The 17780-nt window shown below is 57.8% G+C and overlaps 1 protein-coding gene across 1 annotated transcript; it reads left to right on the top strand.

The window, feature by feature from the left end:
- The first annotated feature begins 4449 nt into the window (after positions 1-4449).
- ASB18 (ankyrin repeat and SOCS box containing 18) lies at positions 4450-16580 on the top strand. Its single transcript, XM_067298491.1, has 6 exons — positions 4450-4621; positions 5438-5693; positions 6258-6525; positions 14388-14886; positions 15801-15914; positions 16281-16580. Exons 2-6 carry the CDS (start codon positions 5453-5455, stop codon positions 16464-16466), a joined length of 1308 nt encoding a protein of 435 aa, XP_067154592.1. The 5' UTR covers positions 4450-4621; positions 5438-5452; the 3' UTR covers positions 16467-16580.
- Positions 16581-17780: the final 1200 nt, after the last annotated feature.

Below are 17780 nucleotides of genomic sequence, written 5' to 3'. Positions count from 1 at the left end.
AAAACCGCACAAAAGCTGCTGTGCAAGTACACGACTGTCCGGCCAGCGAGGAAAAGTCGGCACCGCAGTTCTCGCCACGCTGAGGCTGCATCCCCTTGCAAGGTGTGCTGCTTCTACCGGAAGGTTACAGCAGCACAACCACCCTTGGGCATAATAATATCAGCTTTGAGGCATAACAATATCATTTTTCAGGCATAATAATATCAGTTTGCTTTATTCCCCCCCAAAACAAGTTACCCACCAGCCATCACCCCCATGCAGCTCTCCCAACCACACCATGGGCAGAGACCAGCTTGACCCAGGGCCCTTGGTGGCCCCAGGCACCATCTCTGCCAGCACTCACATCCTAAATTTCAGCAGCAAGTCTCCAAAGTCAGCCTGAGCCCGTGCAGCAATTTTCCCCTCCAGAGACCTACAGCATGGAGGGATGCCGCGCAAAAAGCCTCCTCAAGAGAGGCTACCAATGGCCACGGCACAGTAGGAACAGAATGGACAGTTTCCACCAAGATGCAGAGCTTTGGGGTTTTGCCACCCACAAGGTCCTCTCCCACAGCTGCAGGATGGGCCAAGCATCCTTTAGCAGAGAAACTTTGCTCCCACGGGATGACAAGGGCAACGGCCACAGCTCATCACCCCGCACTCCCGGAAAGCGGGGAGAGAGGGGACAACCCGCAGGTGGATGGATGAGGCTCAGCTGCAACCTCACCACTGCCTCTCCAAAACAGCACCCCGCTCCAGCAGCGCTGCCCATGGTCTGGGGAAGAGCCCAAACACCAGGCAACGGGGTCAAAAAACCCCCAGTGCAGGCAGCAACCCGGCAGCACCGGCTTCTGGCCACGCCGACCCTAAATTGCAGCTCACAGCATCTTGATCTCACACAACCTTGAGCTTTGGGACCCGAAGCAACTCTGCTGGCAGCAGACGGCGTTAGCAAACCAGGGGGCAGGAGGAGGGCAGCACGAAGGGCTGCACCCTTGCAGCGGGCAGGTTTTGAGACAGCCCTTGCTAAGTAAAGAGCGGCAGGCGCACCGTGGAGTCACGCTTTCTCAACGCGCCGCGGGTATTATTAGATCCCTGGCTCGCGTCAGGGGCTCAGGTTCTGCTGCCGCGGCCGGAGCCTTTAATCAGACACTGACTCCCGTTAAAAGCTGTGCCAGCACTCGTCTCCGCTCCCTGCCAACTCCTCGTGAGCTGTTTTTCCCTGGTAGCCTGGACGGGCCGACGCAGAGCCGGGGCCTTCCAGAAAGCTGCCGCCTCCCGCGCCGGGATTTTCACCGCCAGCCCCCAAGGATTTGGGCAATTAGAGCAAATCGCCACAAGTTTCTCCCCGCTCTGCTCTCCAAGGGCTTAGTAAAAATTCACTGCTGTTTTCTCAAGAAGGAGCTGGAAAACGCTCCGTCAGGAGTGTTGCATACACGGACAGTTATTGTTCAGTTTCTTGGTTTAAGCGTTTTTTAATAAATCCATGGGGCTCTTTCGCAAAGCGCTGGGAACAGACTGCCCGGGACTGGGCTCCACCATCAGGGACAAACTCACCCGAGCGCAAAGTGCTGCTAAATCTCTTTTTTAAGGGGCCGTTTACCACCTTGCGCTGAGGCTGGGTGGTCAGTAACACACCCATTTGGGGCTCGATGGAAGGAAATACCTCCGGCACACCCTGGCGCAGCCCCACGGTGCCTGTTGTAGCTTATTGTTTAAGTTGCCATTAAAAAAAAAAAAAAAAAGACATTTCTCAGCAAAACCCCCCCAAATCCTGTAATACAAAGTGAAGCTGACTGTTCTATTAACTCCCATCCTGCATCAGCAATTTTCTAAAGTGTGGAAACGTTATAATTGACTTTTCTGCTAGTAGCAAAATGTCATTTTTCCTTAATACTTCCCTAAGTCAGTAATGCATTTCAAAAGCCTCCGATGCCACTACCACAACAGGACTTACAAATTAGCACATTTTCAGCTTTTCATTAAGCACAATACAAAAAGAGTCTCATCATATTAGGGCTTCTCGTCTCATTATCGAAAGCGCTGCGGCTCTGGAACTTCTCGCGGCAAATTGTAACGCGCTCAGCTAGGGCCCATTGTAAATCAGGGCTTCAAAAAGGCGGCGCGGAGTTGGCCCTCTTTAAGCACGGGAGACATTGGAGTCTATTGGAAAATGCCTTACGCCGTCTTGCAAGTCATCACAGCACCAGCTCGAGCTTCCTTTTATTTTTCCGCATGGCATCAAGCCAACACTATTCCGCCTCCCCCCCCCCCAAATTTCTCATTGTGATTTAAAAAAAAAAAACATGTCTAAGATAACAAGCTGCAGAAGATCCCCAAATCGTTTCAGGCTCTTGTGCAGCTTCGCACACTCTGATAGCACCCGCAGGACAGGACATTTCCAGCCACCTCGCCCAAAGGGGGCCACCGGCAGCAGCTGCCTCCTCCACAAATTGCATCACCCTGCGTGTCCTCCTCGCACAAGAGGAGGAGGGCTCGGCCCCAGCAGAGAAGGTGGCAATGCCAAAGCCCAAAATAAGCAATGCAGAGCAAGGAACCTGGAGGAAAAGGGATTTTTTAGCCCTGCAAATACAACCTAGACACTAGCATCAAGAGAAAAGCAAAGACAAGAGGTCTCACCTTCCTTTCCTTGCAGGGTTATGACTTCTCGCTAGCAGCATAGACCCAGCAGAGCCAGCTGGTGGCCACCATGAAGCCACAGGGCAGAAAAAGAGCTTCAGAGCTGCTTCACTCTAAAAAGCTGCCTACAGCCCACCAGGCAAAACCCAACAAGCCTCCGGACTGTGGCTTTTATCTGCCTTGGTGAGTCACTGGCAAATGGGGAACCCAAGGCACCTGCAGCCCTCGGGGCTGCAAGGCTGCAGCTGTGGCTCCAACCCAAAAAGGGGCACCTGGACCATGAATCCCAAGGGCCTCTTCCACCTGCAGTCCCTCACCTCCCCTATGCTATGGGACCCCAGTCCTGAGCGCTCCCTGCGGGGGTTTGGTGCTGTGCGGGGAAGGAAATTCAGTTGCCTGCTGCCGATGGATGGGCAGAAGAGCGTGCAAAATGCACGCGCTCGCACACCATGCTTGGAGGCAAGCAAGCAGGGTGTGGGGGCAATAAATTAATGGTCCGTGTTGAGCGTAGGCTTTGCTTCGTCGTGAGGGAAAAGCCCCGCGGCAGCAGGGAAGGCTTTTTGGAAATGCTCTGCTTTGAAAGGCTGGGGATGCTGGTGGCGATCAGCTGCAGGGGAGCTCCCAGGGAAGCCGGGGAGATGGTGGCCTCACGCAGTCTTGAGGTTTTGGGACCCCTTCTCCTTCCCCCTCCACACCCCTTGGTGGAGCAGATGACAACACCAGCAGATGAGCCCAGGCAGGAGGGTCCAAAATCCAACCCGGCCCCTTTCCCAGCCCAGAGCTGAAGCATGATCCGGTGGGAGAGGGGTGGTCTCGGTATTGCTTGGGAATTGCCCTGGTTCTCCCAGACAAAACAGGACTATCAGGAGCACCTGAGCAAGAGCCACCATAACACGTAACAGGGATGAGACTGTTCAACATCTGCCGGCACTTTATCACGTATGATTGAATAGATTCCTAATTTATTACTCGACTATAATCCATAGGTTTAGGAGAGAAGTTTGGGGTTAAGCGTTTTTGGGTTAGTTGTGTCATGCAGGCACCTGGAGGGGTCCAGGAAACCACCAAGGGCTCAGACGCAGCCCGGTTGCTTCACATCCGATATCGAGCTAGAAAACAGCGGTCCGGGTGCCAAGTCCACCCGCCGCAACCAGCACAGGGAGCTTATCGCGGAAAGAGGGTGCGAGAAATCTCATCTCGCACCAGACGCGGTCGTTTCGCTTGGGCGAAACCAGGACAGCCGCGCCGCCCCAACCCTAAAGCGCCAGTCTCGCGGGCTGAGGCCGTGCACAGCTCAGTGCATGTGCCGCCACGCGCCCTGCTCTTTGCCCCCTCTCCAGCTCCGGGATCCAAGTTGCAGCTGCCCCGGGGGTTTTGGCTTTAAAACGCAGCGGAATCGAACGCCTCCTCCCCTGCCGGCCGGAGACTTTTTCGGAACGTTTTTTCCCCCCTTTTTCCCCCTTTTTCCCGAGCGCTGCAGCGCCGGCTCGAAACGGAGCCGCAGCCGAGCGTTCCCGCCGCTTGGCGCCTTCCCCAAATTTTTCCAGGGAGGGGGAGCAACCTCTGCAGCGCCGAAGCCAGCAAGCTCAAGGGCAAGCGCTAAAAATAACCGAGCTGCGCCAGCACGAGACCCGGCCGCGGCGCAGAGGGGCCAGGGGAGCGCGGCGCGGCGCGGCATCCCTGAGCGCCCCATACGGAGCCGCGGGATGCCAGGAACGCCTCGGCCGGCTCCGCTTACGCGGTGCCACCTGCAAAAGTCGGTGCCGGACGCGGAGCCTCCTCCGGGCAAAGCGCGGCCGGCGACATTGCGATTTATCCTCCCGCTCCGCAACGGGAGAAATCCAATCTGCCGCCGCGCTTTTTCCTTTTGATAACCCCCCGCCGCGCCGCGCCGCGTGCCGAGGATGGAGCGGCTGCACGGAGCGGCCTTCGCCCGGCGTCCGCGAGGGGAAAACTGAGCGCAGGGGGGGACGCGAAGCCGGAGGCGCCCGTCGCCCCCCAGGTAGGAATTCGCCCGGGCGCCGGCGGGGGGCAAAGCGGAAGCAGCCCGGGGCGAGCGCAGCCGGACCGCGGCGGTTTCGGAGCCTCCGGCGGGCTCCGACCGAGCCGTCGGGCGGCAGCTCGCCGGTGTCGCCTGTTGGGCTCCTACCGACTGAAGTCGTTATTAACGGCTCCGCTCGGGCTGGGGGAAGGAAACCCCGCCGGCCCCGCGGCCCTCCTCTCCCGCGGCATTTCCAGCTGAAGCAGGGTTTGCCGGGAATGCTTCTTTTTTTTTTTCCCCTTTAATTTTTTTCCCCCCCCGAGGATGCTGCCCTGCATCTGAGGGGCCTGCAAGGGGTGCAAACGGGGTATTAAAACCACACCAAATAGCCACAATAAGAGGGAAAAAAAAATATATATATATATATATATTTATATATATATATATATAGGTTTGCTCTAGTCCTTCTCAAACACGCGCGCTCCCAAAACGCAGCCCGGTGGCTTGACCTCCTCCCACTCCAGTAGGTTTGAGAGGAGAGTTTTTCCAGTGGGGAAACTGAGGCAGGGGGTGCTGGACTGGTGGGAGAAGGGCCCCACTCTTTTATTATTATTATTATTATTATTACTATTTTTTATAGCAAAGCAATGGCGTTTCGGGGTGCTCGCGGAGCTAACAGGGCCGGGGCGAGCAGAAAGGGGGCAGGGAAAGGCCGCAGGTAGCGGAATAGCTACAAATAAATAAATCAACAAAAATAAGAGGAGCCGGGGAAGACGGGGGGGGGGGGGGACGGTGGGAAACGACGACCGGCGCCGGCCCATCGGCCCTCTCGCCTAGGAGCCGCCCGCCGCCATGGGCGAGCTGCCGGGAGGCGCCCCGGAAAAGCTGAGCTTTCGCCCCAAAGCGGAGCCCGAGGGCCCGCCGGCGGCTCGCGCACCCGCCGGCCGCTACTACGCCGCTCTGCTCGCCGGCGACCTCCGGAGCCTCCAGGTCCTCACCGACAGGTACCACCAAGACGTCAACCTGGTGTTCGAGCTCGGCCAGGAGGAGCTGGAGTGGCAGGCGAAGAGCCGGGCGTCCTACGGGCTCTCAGGTACTTTCGAGCCCCCGACACAAGCGGGGATTTACGAAGCCCGGACGGGGAGAGAGGAGGCATGTTTAAATGCACGATGGTACTTTTAAGCAGCCTGTTCCCAAGGCGGCTGGTTTCGGGTGAGCATGGGACTCCCTGCAGCTTGGCCATAAACCTTTGGGACATCCCTCCGTTGCCTCCTCCTTCTCTGCAGGCACTAACCCACTGGAGGGGGAAAAAGGGGTAAAAATGCTGCATCTCAATGGTGCACCTCAATGGTGCATCTCAATGGTGGAGGAGCAGATCATTTTTCCAGGTTGGGATGGGACATCACGATGGCATGGGACATCACGATGGCATGGGTGTGCTTGCAGCCCCCGTTCCTCCACCAGGGGCTCAAAAGAGGTCAGACCGATGCTATTTGGTGGGGGTGAGAGGCTGCGGAGGTCCCGGTCTGTGGTTGCTCCCCATCCCAGGTGCTCCTCATCATAGGGAAAAAAAAAGAAAAGAAAAAAAAAGAGGGGGGGAATGGAAAAATGCAGGCAACTGAGGTGCCCCCCCGGCGGCTCTCTCCCCCCCCCGCAGGCCTGTGGTCGCTGGAGTACAAGCGGGAGCTGAGCACGCCGCTGTGCATCGCCGCCGGCCGGGGCCACGCAGGCTGCCTGCGCCACCTCCTGCGCCGGCGGGCCGCCCCCGACCTGGCGCCGGGGGGCCGGGGCGCCCTGCACGAGGCCTGCCGCGGGGGCCACGCCGCCTGCGCCGCCCTGCTGCTCGAGCACCGCGCCGACCCCCAGCTCCGCGGCGCCGACGGCCGGGCCCCGCTGCACCTCTGCGCGGCGCCCGCCACCCTGGGGTAAGGAGCCGCGGCCCGCCCGCTGCGCCGGCAGCTGCCTCCTGCTTTGCCCCCGCCGCTGCCTTTCCTCCAGCGAGGTTGTGCCCCGCTCCGCGCCCCGGGGAGCTACGATTTGGAGGGGCGGCGGCTGGAGCGGGGCGGCTCCTCAGCCGTGTCCCGCCACCGTCTTGCACGCGGGCTCCGCTTGCTCTAGTGCCTTGTGTTGGCTTGGCCACGCGCCTCTGCTCCTCTTCCACCCGTACCCGCCAGCTGAGCGTTGCGTTTGAAAACGCCCATTTGCCGCCACCACGAGGCATAAACCTCTCGAGTGACCCGCCGTCACCCATCGCCACGTTATTTGCGCGGGGACGACGGAGCGGGGAGGGCAGGCGAGCCAGCGGACGGCAAGGCAGGGATGAGGCACGCGGCGTGGGAGCAGCTGAGCGACCAACCCTCCCGTACTGGGGCTTCGTAACGGAAATGCTGGGAGACCCGTAACCGCGCTGCCCGGCGCTACGGGGGCTCCTGCGCTGAGCAAGCCAACCCCCTTGAAAGCTCAAAAATTAACAGACGTTTCCGACGGGTTTCAGACATTTCGACCGCTGCTTTTCGACTGCAAAGACTTTGCTCAAGTTAGAGCCTGGGGAGGTCAAGCTTTAGGTAACGCAAACATCTCCGCTTTGATTAGGGGGAAGACTACTTTACCTTGCCTTTTTTTTTTTTTTTTTTTTAAGTAGTAGATTTTAGGTCATCCTTAATTTTTTACTGACAATAAAGAGCAGGTCATTGACCTACATAGAGCGCTATTTTATTTTTCTCCCTCTTGATAACAATGGCCAGAACACCTATGTGCCAGGTTCTTCTGTATTCCCATATACTCGGCAATTCACCATGGGGGCAGGACTTAAAACCTTTGAGCCTCTCAGTGACTGGGATAAAAAAAAATTATCTGGGCTTCCTTCCAGCCATTTGAGCTTCAGATTCCATGAGATTTCAACAAAAAGGATATCAGAGCTTTAATCTAGGAGCTTTTTGAAGAGATTTAAAAAAAAAAAGTTCCAGTAAAGTTCAGTCTTACCTTCTTCACTTTAGGAGCTGTTCATGCCAACGTCGTCCTATTTAGTAGAGTTCCTCTCCTTGACCTCTATTTTACAGCAGAGATAATTAACATGGTGGGGTAAGATGAGTCTCTAAATTCACTGCACTCTCTCCCAGGCTCGCTCTCTTTTCCCTCTAAAGCTGGGTTGATTAAAGGAGAGGGGCTTTATTGGAGGCCTCCCCCCCAAAATGAGAAGAGCGGCGGGGGAGAGGAAGATTCCCCACTTCCTCGGTGGCACCGGGGGCCGAGAAACGGTGGGGCGGCGCGGGCGGCAGAGCCGGGCAAAGCCCCCTGCGGCGAGCCCGGCCCGGGACCCCCCTCCCACCGCAGCTGCCCCCCATGAACACGATGGCCACGGCCACCGCAGGCGCCGTGCAGAGTGCAGAAAATGCGGAAAAAAGCTCTCGGAGGACCGCAGGACTCCCGTGCAACCTCCCAGCAGGAGGAGGCCTCCCAGGGTTTTCCTCCTCCAGCCCTTCGCCGGAGGCAGGAGGGTTGTCAAGCCAAGGGATGAGGCGATGAGATGCAACTCTTGGCTATTTGCAGCTTTTGCTTACGGCTCGGTGACGTCCTGTTCCCCAGCGCGTGTCACCTACGGAGCGACACAGTCATAAGAGCACCCAAAGACCCTGATACTGCCCTGAGCGCTTCCAGTTTAAGCATCCAGTAATTACGGACACATCTGTTCATGCACGCAGCTGCTTAAATCAAACGTCTGTCTGTCCCTCAAGCCAGAGGTACCTGCTAATGCAAGCAAAAGGTACCAGCGCTGCTACCCCCGTCCCTCAAAATCCCATCAGCCACCGACCCTTTCTCTCCCTCCTTGCACTAATGCCACCCAACCCTCTCCAAAATTACAGTTCTCAAGTACCTTAAACCATGAGAGCTTCAAAGGAATTTTTCCTCACTGGACTGAGCCTTTGCGGTCACTTTTTTGAGCTCTGCCTCCACCATGGGAGCTGAAAATGGAGTCGTCTTCTGTCTCCGAGCCTCCAGCCCTGAAGGACGGGAGATAAACTGTGAGACTGGCCAAGGCAGGAGGAGATTCGCTGACCGAGGGGCTCCGTTCAAAAAAATGATGGGGCAGGGGACAAGTGCAAGGGCAGCCACCTTGGGGAGACCACACCACAAAACGCTTCAGGGCTGTTAGAGGAGGATAGCTCAAGCAGAAGGCAGATTCGGGAGGAATGAGCAGAAAACAGGAGCGGAGATGGTCTCCCTCTCTCACAGAAGCTGTAAAGAGCAACGAAAAGAAATCCCCACGGAAAGGGAAGGGCATGGACCCCGGAGAGCCACCCTGTTCTGCACTGGAGATGATGTGACACAGCAAACCCAGGGCTAAGCAAGCACACCCCATCGCTTGCTGGTGGCCCTGCATCTCACGGTGGTCCTTAACACCCTCAGAAGCAAACTACGTTTTTGTCAAAAAGAAATCACCCAGATTCCTCCATCTGAAAAAAAACACTTTGCGCTGACCTGGGAGAGGCTGTTCCTGGGCTTCCAAGATTTCCAAAGGGGAAAGAGGCATGGAAAAGAAAAAAGGCTAAAGCACAGAAATGCTCTCAAAGATGATGTACCCTTAAGTGAAAGCTGGCGTACGCACAGGAGGTGACATGGGAAAACCCACACCATGCCTTGGAAACCTTAAATCCTTCAGAACAGAGTATTCTGCACTTGTTTCTAACAGCGAAGCGACCACAGGGTCCTGCCACAGCAGAGCCGCGCTCAAAATTGTATCACAGTTTTGGCAAGAGGAAGCCAGATACCTAAAAAGATAATGGTCTGAATCATCGGAGATATCAAGGCTCCCAAACCCCGCGATTTCGGACCTGGGCACCAAAGTACCTTCTGCAGAAAGGCCTTGGCAAGGCAACGCTTGGATGACAACACCTCCGCAATCGGGTCCGCGCCTGGCAAACCGGGGCGGCTGACTGGGACCCACCGAAACAAGAGGAAGCACCCACCGCCAAGAAAGCTCCCGCAGCTCCGCACCGACACTCCTTCCCTTGACTCCCCAGATGGGCTGGGAGCACCCGCCAGGCGAATTTACCTCTTAAAGGGAAAAAAAGCTTCCTTTCTCTTCGCTAAGGAAATGTATAAGAATTAATAAGCATTCAGACCTGGGATTCCCTTGTGAAAGGGTTTTTTCCAATCTGGATCAAGACTGCAATAAATCGCAGGCAGCGAGATGTTCCTTCTTACCAGCTCTTGCCACGAAAAACAAAAATGAAGGAAGGGAAAGCCTCACTTCAGATGCAGGGAGGGGGAAAAAAGCACAAATAGGAGGTTTTCATTAAAAAAACCCAGGGCCTGAGTGGGTTCTGGGAACAGGATTTTCCTAAAGCCTCCGCTTCCCGGCTGCCCCAACCTCCTGCTCCTCCTGGTGGCTATTCCTCACATCCTGATTCAGCCTAAGCCTTGCTTTCCCAGCCTGAGCATTTTTCCACCCAGACCCCCTGAGCAGCGATTTCATTTAGTGCACCTCCGCGACGCGGTCCTCCGCGACCCGTGGGGCCAGCCAGGATGCTCAGAGGGGAGGTGATCCTGGCGCGAACGGCAGGATGAAAGCTAAAAGCCAGCGAGAAGGACAGGAGAGGGAGATGGATGTGTGCTGCCAGGAACTCACGTCAACCCGAATTAATGGTATGGACCACTCCCCAGCACCTGAAGGTACCTGCCTGCTGGAGGTAACACAAGCCACCGCACCAGAGCAGAGGGACTCATCATCTCACCCGCTGGCTCCATACCAACGCCAGCCCCCTCCCAAAACCTCTCTGGAGACACCCGGGCTGGCCAGGCACCCTGCCAGGTCTCCAGGAGCTCAAATCCGCAGTGTTTTGTTCCTTCCAGACCTTTGCACCTTACATGAGCTGAGATGGTGGGTACATCACCCTCTAGACACCGCCCTATCACACCAAAGGCTGCAGCGGCTCAACTGATTGATGAAGAAGGAAAATAAGATCCAGATCGTCTTATTCCGTTTGACAACTTGAATTAGTCAGGCACCAAGTGCAAGGCTAACTCGTAATAGCAATAATATTAGTTATCACAGATCAAACTCGCGCCGGCTCTGACCCAGCGAGCGACTTGCACAAGCAGCGGGATGCTCAGGTGTTATCCACTGCCGCCAACGGGTTGGGACGCGTTGGGCAGCGTAGCTCAGGCACAGCTGAGTGGGGCTGTTTAGCCCTTGCTCCAGGGGAATCGCCCTCACCCGAGCCGTGCATCGATTACCCCAACCCCGAGGGGATCACCCCTTACCTACAGCCCCGCGCCGACATCCCCCCCTTTGCTGAGGGAGAAGTATTCAGAGGGAAAATTCGGGATGAAATAACTCGGCTTTCTCACAACGGCTTAGATGAAGCCACCGAAACTCCTTAGTGAAAAAGGACCCCGGTCGGCAAAACAGCATCTCGGGAGGGTGCAACTTCCACCCTTGTATTTCTAGAGGAATATTTGGGGTTTTTACCAGGATGCCACAGGCTGGTGGCTTTGCCGCGCAACCCGTGCCTGCAAGGCAAGGACGCACGGATATTCCCTCTGTCCTGGCTACGCGGATGTGAATCTTCTGCCCTGCGCAAACTCTCCGCACGAAGCACCTCGCAAAAGCGACGCTAAAACGAAACGCACCATTTTTCTCACTGCCTGGGCTGCTGCGTGCTTTGCACCCAAGTCGGAAATATTTTTTTTCCATTTTTCCCCTGCAGAAGTCAACGTCCGTTCCCTGGCTTACCCCAGAATACGTTACTTGAGGATGTCAGAGCTAAACACGACGGTAGCACTAAGCTAACCCCGAGAGGTCCCAAGGGAGTCATTATAATTAGGGCTACAAATTTGTTGCTGTCAAGAACAGGCGAGACCAGGAAACATGATCAAACCGCGGTGTGATTTGTGCCGGCACCAGACCCTCCCCGCAAAGTTTGGCTGCCCAGCAGCAGAGCGCGCGTCCCAGAAAAGCGCGGCAAGACAGGTCATTGCTTCAGAAAGAGGTTCTGCACGTTTCCAAGCCAAAGGGGAATTTGAAAGCAATTGCGAGAATTACTGTGCACGTTCAACAGTCTCCAAAGGACAACGCAGGGGCAAATATCCATCACGACCACCCCTCGGATTTCATCCCCTGCATTGCTGACTACGCATTTGTTAAAGCCTAGGTTTGGAGGACAACTGTTTTAGGTGAACAGTCTCGATTTTCAAGTAACAAGGAGTGGGCTGGCTCAGAGAAAACATTGAAAATATGTTTTGAAATATGAAAATATGAAGATCCAGGTGCACTCTGCAGCTTCAGAACCAAAAACAACTTCAAAAGCTAGTTTGGGGTTCTCTTCATGTCTTGTGGTCTTCAAGACAGCGAAGTGATTTCTTGATTTCGGTGCTGACACGACGATACAGTTACTGATCTACACGTCCATAAGTGCAGTCCCCAGTAGAGCATGTTCACGGCACCACCGCTCCCAGGCTTTGCCGCCGATCTGCCCGCAGAGAGGTCCAGCTGGGCTGGCAGCATCCTGAAGGAAGACCGCTCTTCCCACCTCCCTGTTGGCATCTCTTGGGAAACACACGCTCGTAACATTTTCAAGGTCTTGCTTGGACGGCACAGAGGTGTCTCCTCCCCGTCGTCTCTGAAAAAATGACTCCTGGCCCCTCGTGCTGGCCCAGCTGCCACTGGTGCCCTCTGCGCAGCGCGGGGTTGGACATTGCGGGGCGGCCGTGCCACCGCCGTCGGCTCGCGGCAGGAGAAGCGGCGGTCATCGTGATTCATTTGGACTGGCTGGTCACATCCGTTCACTCACATGCGTGCAAGGAAGGAAAAAAAAAAAAAAGGGGGGGGGGAGGAAAAAAACCAAGATCGGGGCAGACCGTGCTACTTGAACCCCCTTCTGCGAGGCAGCAGCCGGGATCGGGGACAGGGACGAGTGCCGTCGGCTTGGGTTTTTGTCCTTCCCAAAACCGCCGCTGCTCTGCGTGCCCCAGAGCGGGGTCCCAAATAAGCCGGCAAATTGCATTTCTGCAGGTTTAAGCCATGCACAAAAGCGTCTCTTCTCAGCGCAGGCAGAGGGTGCAGCGCCGTCCGGGGCAGGCTCCCCGGGGACAGCCACAGGGACTGCGCCTGGGACGGGCTCGGCAGGATTTGGCCCCGGGGGTGATTAAGCTCTGGCCGGGGGTTGGCCCCTGCTGCCGCACGCGAATGGCTCGCAGGTGTTCCCCTGCCGGGGTGGAGGAAACCAACTGCACCTCGACAGCTGGAGAACGTCCTTCTGGTGCCACCCCATAGCCGAAACGGGAATTTGGGGCATTTAACAGGAAAAGGGAAACGCACTTTTAATACCAGGCACACCCCCGTGGAGCTCCTGCTGCCTGGAGAAGCCACAGAGCGTTTCCCCTCCGCGTCAGCTCAGCCCCAGTGTAGGTCGTGCCAGATTAAGGTCAAGACGGTGGTTTGGAGGTTTCCAGCTAAGACTCGCCGTTTCGTTTGCTGGGAGCGGGTGAATATATAGAGACGCTGCCGGCTTCGCTTGCGCCCACCTGCTTTCAGCCCCCACAAACGGCTCCCTTGGCCTCCAGGCGCAGATGTTGCCCAAAGGTTCGGGTGATGTAGATGGTCTACACAACACTCCGGGGCTGCGTCTGTGCCAGGAGACAAAACTACAGGCGACACAGCGCTTGCACGAAGGGGCCGGTTGTCTCACACGTCTCCGCAACAGCCTAATGCATCCCGCACACCTCGCCAGCCAGGACAGCCCCATCCTGGTAGCTCCACGGCCAACCTTGCTGGCTGGTTGCTGCCATGCCGGGGGCAGTTCCCAAGTGCCGGGAGGGCGGCAGAGGTGGTGCTGCTCTGGGGGAGCAGGATGGGGCCAGTCCACCTGGAAACAGTCCCAGCGCCAGCCCTGGGACCTGCAGAGGCTCCCGGGGTGCTGCAGACAGGCAGGGTGCACAGCCCAGGGCTTCCTACTTCCTCACCAGCACAGCAGACAGACCGCTGCCCTCTCTAACTGGCATCTCCTGGGGATGCTGTGCTATCAACCAGGTCCAGGCTGCAGCCCAGGGCACCGCACAAGGCCTTTCACAAGGTGGTCACAGCCCATCTCCCAGTGCTTTCCTACCACCCCACAAAGGAGGCTGTCCCAGAAACTCTTCTGCTCTGTGGCTGAACCCAGCCAGGCTTTGGTGGTGACCTGCAGCCAGCCCAGCTGACAGCAGGCACAGGCTCCCCGGGCTGCCCAGCCAGCCGGCATGGCTGCAACACACTCGTTTCATCCTCTCCCAGACGGCACCTGCCAGGCAGGAGGCCTGGAGCCTTCTGCATTTCAGCCTGCTCTCCAATACGCATCTTCTTTCCCACATCTCACCTTCAGCTCTTGAGTTTCATCTCGGTTGCCTTGTCTCTTTGAGAAAACAAGCCTTTTCCCCTTAGGCGAAGGCAAAGCCGCAGGGATTTTTAGCTGCTCCCATCTCCACATCACAGGAGACATCTTCTAGGATCTCCTAGGACGAAGGAGGTCAAACCCTTGCTCTGATGGTCTGCACCTCCCCAGCTTTGGCAGCAGCCTTCTGCCCCTCTCCCCCAGCCCCACCAGCTCCTCATGGGAGGGCGGGAGCAGAAACAGCAGCCAAAATCCCTTCCCTGGGGAGGACCGAGTGAGACGAGGCAGCCACAGCAGGTTCACCGGTCCCTCCGGTGTCAATCCCTGTCCCAGCCCCATCCATCCCCACGGCTTGTTGTGGCCAAGCCCCAAAACCCGCCGTGGGCCACCAGCCCCACCAGCACCCCGTCTCTTTGCAGGTGCGCCAAGCTCCTGGTGCAACACGGTGCCGCGGTCGACCTGCCCGCCGAGGACACGGGCGACACGGCGCTGCACGTCGCGGCCCGGCACTGCCTCTACGAGCACGCCCAGCTCTACCTGGCGCGCGGCGCCGGCGTGGACCGGAGGAACGCGCAGGACGAGACGCCGCTCAGCGTGCTCTGCGGGCAGGCGCCCCGCGACGAGGACGGCTGCCTGCAGCTCTGCCGGCTGCTGGTGCGGCACGGCGCCGACGTCGAGGCCCGCGACGAGGCCCGCCGCGGCCCGCTGCACAAGGCCTGCGGCCAGGCCAACCACCGCGTGGTCCGCTTCCTGCTGCGGCGCGGTGCCGACGTCAACGCCCTCGACTACGACGGCCTCTCGCCGCTGGGCTGCGTGCTGCGGGCGGCCGCCTGCAAGCGGGAGCTGCAGCCTCACCTCTGCGTGCAGGTGCTGCTCAACCACGGCTCCCAAAAGATCTGGCCTGGTGCCTTTGAGAAGGTATGGGCTCCTCCAGGGCTGGGCTCGGTGGCCTGGACTTCTCCTCCGAGCATCCTTAGGGACACAGAGGGGATGAACAGCCCCAGCAAGGTCACCTCTGTGGGAGGAGGATGGGGAGACATCGGTGAAGGTTCAGGAGGCCAACGGCAGGACTGGACCTTCAGGGCTGGCCAGAGCCCTGCTCAGGGCTCTCCTGGTGGGTTAGTCCCAAAATCAGGCTGCTGTGTATCCTGCTGTCCCGTTGCACCTAGGTCCCTTAGGTCCTTCTGCAGTCGGTACCCGAGCACTTTGCAAAGCCCAGCGGGGGCCTCAAGGACCTTGCCAAAGCATGCATGTCCATGCAGGGGGATGGGACTCCCGCACTGCGGTTTCCGTCACTGCCAGGATGGACGGACACCAAAATGCAGATGCGGCACAGCAAAGGGGCTGAACAGACACAGCCCGCTCCGGAAGGAAAGGGGACAGGGCGAAGGACGGGCTGAAGCTAGCCTCGTCGTGGAGGACTAGAAGTAAGGGCTTCCTTCCCTGTCTCGAAGGCAGGCGACACCAGCCTGGCGCATCAGCCATCAGCACAGCCTTGTTATGACTACGCGTGCCATTGATTTTACGCCAAACACTAAAGAAAATATTATCCTGGCTTAGCGCACGCGAGCCAAAAAGCGTTGAACAAAACGCAAGCGCCGCATCCGGAGGAAGCGGTGGCACGCAGGTCTCCCCGTCATTTCGCGGCTGAAGACACCTAAGCGAAGAGCGCGGAGCCGAGCTGCCTTGCGCCGGCGGGGAATAGCCAAGCTCTCGCCAGCACCGCGGTGGGAAGGGACGAGCCCCGGCTGCCGCGCGCGCAGGCTCTGCTCCTCCGGGAAGCGTTTCTCTCGGATTTTCCCCCCCATCACCTCCGTTTTTCCCCCCCCCAGGTGCTCAAGTCCTGCGCGGCTGTGCCAGAGATCATCGAAATCCTCTTCAACTCCTACTCGCAAATCCCCGTGGCGGAGAAGTGGGCCGAGGCCGTGCCGGAGGAGGTGTTTCAGGTGAGACCGCGCTGGGCGGTCCTGCGGGGATGGCGCAGCGGTTTTATTCCGAGCTAGGGACAAGCTGCCCCCCGTACGGGCCGATCTCGGTGCCGCCCGCGGTCGCGTTTCCCTGTCTTCGGCACTAGCGGGTCTCTCCCGCTTCAGCCCTGCGGGAAAAAGCTCTACGGCTTTCTGCAGGGATGCTGCTTTCGGCATGCGGAAAAAAACGCTCCCTGCAACACCACCTACGGTGAGGCTCAGGATCTTCCCGTGCGTGGTCACGGAGGGGAATCATTCACATCTCTCCGGCTTGCTTGACTTAACCAAAAAAAAAAAAAAAGTTTAAAAAAAAGCTCATTTTTCCCCCTCCCTCTCTCTTTTCAGCAGCACCTGACGTTCTACGAGTCCCTTTTCCGGCTGTCGGGCACAGCGCGGTGCCTGCAACATTTGTGCCGCTTTGCCATTCGGAAACAGCTCGGCAGCAAATGCCATCGCCTCGTCGCCTTGCTGCCGGTGCCCAAGTCCCTGCACGGCTACCTGCTGCTGGAGCCCCAAGGAGCGGTGCTTTGAGGGGCCGGGGCGAGCGCGCCCCGTTCGGCCGCGCGCCCTTCCCTCCGCGCGCTGCGGCCGCAGCCGTTTCCGTCAGCCGAGCCGAGGAGCAACCGTTTCCGTGATGGATTGCTGTTTTCCCAGGATTTATAACGTAACGAAAGCGTGCTTTGGGCTGTAACTTTGTATAGATTTGTTTTTTTTCCCCCTAATTGTGCCTTAAATAGATTATAAGGAGCAATAAAATGATTAGTAGCTTGTACGAGTACGTTGCGGATGCGAATAACGTTCGTCGCAAGGGGTCTTTGCAAAGCGGCAGGGCTCCTCGGGTGTGCAAACCCACCAGCTCACCAAAGGCGACCCGCGAGCGCCCCGACTCCCTTCGCGCAGGTTCCTCTCCCGAACGGCGCAAGCAGAATTTGGCCAGGAGCAGAGCTGCACCTCAAGAGCCGTTAGCAGGACGCGAGTGGCAATAAGACGGACTGTAAAATAGACCCAAATCTGTAATAGCGACTAAACCTCACGGAGTTGTCTTTCGAAGCACAAGCCACCAGCAAAGAGCTCGGCGCCCCACGCAAGTGCCAGAACCGTGGGGGGGGGGGGGGGGGGATCAGGCCCCTTTTACCAGCTCCCCGCCGTCCCCACGATGCACCAGCATCATCTTGCCTCGGTCGGGCGCCCGGGGAGAAAGCACCAAACGGGCAAAATTGGACTTTCTTTTCACGTGGCGACTCGGCCAAAGGTGCCGGGAGCCGTTACCACCATCGGATTTGTTTCCCCAAACCCCCCCCCAGGCTCCCCAAATTAATTTTTGCTGAACCAAAGCAAGCGCGCGTACGTACCCTTTGGAAGAGCAGCAGTCCTGATGCTCGCAGCAAAAGCGCTGCCGCCACGCTCGCCGAATTGTTCCACTAGTTCATCGTAATAACTATTTAACCAAAAAGAAAAAAAAAAGCCCAAAACTCAGCCTTATTTATTATCTGGTCTAATTACTGGTTTATACAGCCCATGTGCGCAGGACGCCGGTCGACCCCCCCCCCCCCCCCGGCCCCTGCAGCTGGCGCCTGTGAAGCAACGAGCAGGGCAGCAAGGAGGGAAAGGAGACGCGCCTGCTGCTTGCGCTGGGGCCTCGCTTTCCCTCGCCCGAGTTGCTCCCGGGTACGCGAGGGGCCCTGGGCCACACTGGCACCTCCTGCCAGCCCCCCTGCCCCCGCCCCTGCCATGCCTGCCCACCTCTGGCATCCCGGAGCGCTGCGTGGGAATGCCCCACGGCAACCCCCCCCACCAAATCTCTGCAGAGGCCTGGCACTTCGTGACTTTAGCGGCATTTTTTTA

This window comes from Apteryx mantelli, chromosome 6 (assembly GCF_036417845.1).
Source record: "Apteryx mantelli isolate bAptMan1 chromosome 6, bAptMan1.hap1, whole genome shotgun sequence".
Classification (NCBI taxonomy): domain Eukaryota; kingdom Metazoa; phylum Chordata; class Aves; order Apterygiformes; family Apterygidae; genus Apteryx; species Apteryx mantelli.
The sequence above is the reverse complement of the archived record's forward strand: the minus strand, read 5'-3'. Positions and strand labels throughout refer to the sequence as shown.

Excerpts from the sequence above, each read along its gene's own strand:
- ASB18 (XM_067298491.1), top strand. The coding sequence starts at position 5,453 with ATGGGCGAGCTGCCGGGAGGCGCCCCGGAAAAGCTGAGCTTTCGCCCC. Across the intron at positions 14,887-15,800 it reads GGCCTGGTGCCTTTGAGAAG|GTGCTCAAGTCCTGCGCGGC; the intron begins GTATGGGCTCCT and ends TCCCCCCCCCAG. Across the intron at positions 15,915-16,280 it reads TGCCGGAGGAGGTGTTTCAG|CAGCACCTGACGTTCTACGA; the intron begins GTGAGACCGCGC and ends CTCTCTTTTCAG.